The sequence below is a fragment of the Apium graveolens genome, chromosome 6 (assembly GCF_009905375.1).
Source record: "Apium graveolens cultivar Ventura chromosome 6, ASM990537v1, whole genome shotgun sequence".
Classification (NCBI taxonomy): domain Eukaryota; kingdom Viridiplantae; phylum Streptophyta; class Magnoliopsida; order Apiales; family Apiaceae; genus Apium; species Apium graveolens.
In genome coordinates this window covers 25922700-25925251 of record NC_133652.1, presented here as the reverse complement: position 1 = coordinate 25925251, position 2552 = coordinate 25922700, and the positions used below count along the sequence as shown (strand labels likewise).

Below are 2552 nucleotides of genomic sequence, written 5' to 3'. Positions count from 1 at the left end.
AACCCTAAATATATAATAAAAGAGTTACGTAAGGGGCTAAGGCCGTGCCTCGCTGATAATACTTTCGGAGATGTTCCGCGTTCCACGCTCGCGGAACCAGCTTCCCTTCCATATCTTCAAGGTGATAAGTGCTTTTCCACAAGATGGTCTTTATCTTGTATGGTCCTTCCCAATTAGCTCCAAACATTCCATGTTGGGGATTCTTCGTGTTGGGCATCACCTTCCTAAGTACCAAATCTCCCACCTTCAGCAATTGTCCCTTTACCTTCTTGTTATAATACCTTGCAACACGTTGCTGATACGTTGTGAGTCTCAGCTGAGAATTTTCCCTTGTTTCTTCCAAGAGATCCAAATGAAGCCTTTGATTAATCTCTGCATCCTCCTTTATGTAACGGTCTCTGCGAAGCGATCCCGAACCAACTTCCACATGGACCATAGCTTCATAGCCGTAAGTAAGCATAAACGGAGTTTCTCCCATAGTAGATCATGGTGTAGTGTTGTATGACCACATCACTTTCGGGAGTTCTTCAGGCCAATTTCCTTTGCGCTCTTCCAGCTTGGCTTTGAGGGTATGCTTTATTATTTTATTCACAGCTTCTGTCTGCCCATTGCTTTGAGGATGATAGAACGCCGCAAACTCCTTCTTAATTTTTAAATTCTCACACAGTTGTCGCAACTCCTTGCTGTCAAATTGCTTCCCGTTGTCAGATACAAGCTTGTACGGGATTCCAAACTTGCACACGATGGAGTTGAAGAAAAAATCTCTGATTTTCTTTGCTGTGATGGTTGCCAACAGCATAGCCTCCGCCCACTTAGTAAAGTAATCAACTGCGACCACCGCATATTTGACATCCCCTTTAGCCTTGGGCAACTCCCCAATAAGATCTATCCCCCACATGGCAAATGGCCACGGGCTTATCATAGACGTCAAGAGCGTTTCTAGCATAAATGAGTAGTTCACAAAACGCTGGCAGCGATCACACGCCCTGACAAAATTTACAGCATCCCCTCTTATTGTTGGCCAATAATATCCTTGGCGTAAAACTTTCATCACCAATGAGCTACCCCCCGAGTGATTGCCATAGATTCCTTCATGTACTTCCCTCAAGATGTAATTTCCTTCTTCTTCGTCAACACATCTAAGCAGCGGTTGATTGAACCCTCTCTTATACAGAACTTTTTTGTACATCACATATCTTGCAGCCTGATAGCGGAGTCGACGAGCCTTAAACTTATCCTCGGGGAGTGTCCCCTTGTGAATGTAGGCGAGAATGGGCGTCATCCATGTTTCCTTGGGAGCCCCATCCACTTGCATAACCTCTATCTCTGGGATACTAGGAATCTCCCGGATCTCAAGGGGTATGGATCCTAACAACACAGCCTCTTGTTGCGACCCTATTTTTGCTAGATTATCCGCTTTACCGTTCTTCTCCCGTGACACATATTCCAATCTAACTTCTTTGAACATTCCAATCAGGTGCTGTGTATATCTCAAGTATAATTCTGTTCGTGGGCCTCGCGCTTGAAATCCCCCATTCACCTGATTCACCACCAGCTCTGAGTCACTCCTCGCAATTAAGTTTCGCACTCTCATTTCCAAAGCGATCTTTAGGCCATTAATCAACGCTTCATACTCCGCATCATTATTTGTTGCATAAAACTTGAAATGGATTGCGCTCATCAGATGATGGCCTTCTGGAGACACGAGTACTCTACCCACACCTGCTCCTCCATTGTTAACTGCCCCATCCACATGTAAGATCCACCAGGGATGTGAAAACTCCTCCAAAGACTCCTCAACATGAGGTGGATGTAGCATCACCAAAGCTTTGTCATCAACTTCAGAATCAAATTCCAACAAGAAATCAGCTAAGGCCTGCCCTTTAATCGCTGTCCGGGGTACATATTCCAAATCAAACTGTCCCAACTCCACAGCCCGCTTCAGCATTCTTCCCGATGACTCTGGTTTGTGAAGGACTTGTCGTAGCGGGTATGCCGTAAGGACTTCAACTCTATAGGCCTGGAAATACGGCCGTAATTTTCTTGATACAAGAATCAGGGCATAAATCAGCTTTTCCATGCTTGTATAGCGAGTCTCAGCGTCGTGCAACCGCTTGCTCACATAATACACTGGTGACTACTACCCATCTTCCTCTTTTACTAGAACTGCGCTGATTGAATACTCAGACACTATAAGGTACAGTATTAGAGATTCCCCATCCAATGGTTTTGATAACATGGGAGGGTTCCCCAGTTGTTCTTTGATCTTTCTAAAGGCCTCTTCACATTCTGGTGTCCATATGAAGTCCTTCCCCGCCAGCTTAATAGCTTTGAAGAATTCCTTGCATCTATCGGACGACTTGGAAATAAATCGATTTAGCGCGGCAATCCTCCCAGTTAAACTCTGCACCTGTTTTACATTGGTGGATGACTTCATATCCAACAATGCCTTGATCTTTGCGGGGTTGACCTCAATTCCCCTATGGTTGACGATGAACCCGAGAAACTTGCCCGACTCCACGCCGAACACACACTTTTGTGGGTTCAACTTC

General features: G+C 45.1%; 1 protein-coding gene across 1 annotated transcript; it reads right to left on the bottom strand.

The window, feature by feature from the left end:
* Nucleotides 1-484: 484 nt before the first annotated feature.
* Nucleotides 485-2080, bottom strand: LOC141664812 (uncharacterized). The gene is made up of 2 exons (XM_074470766.1): nucleotides 1173-2080; nucleotides 485-986 (listed from the first exon to the last, which is right to left on the bottom strand). The coding sequence occupies exons 1-2, from the start codon at nucleotides 2078-2080 to the stop codon at nucleotides 485-487; spliced, it is 1410 nt and encodes a 469-aa protein (XP_074326867.1).
* Nucleotides 2081-2552: the final 472 nt, after the last annotated feature.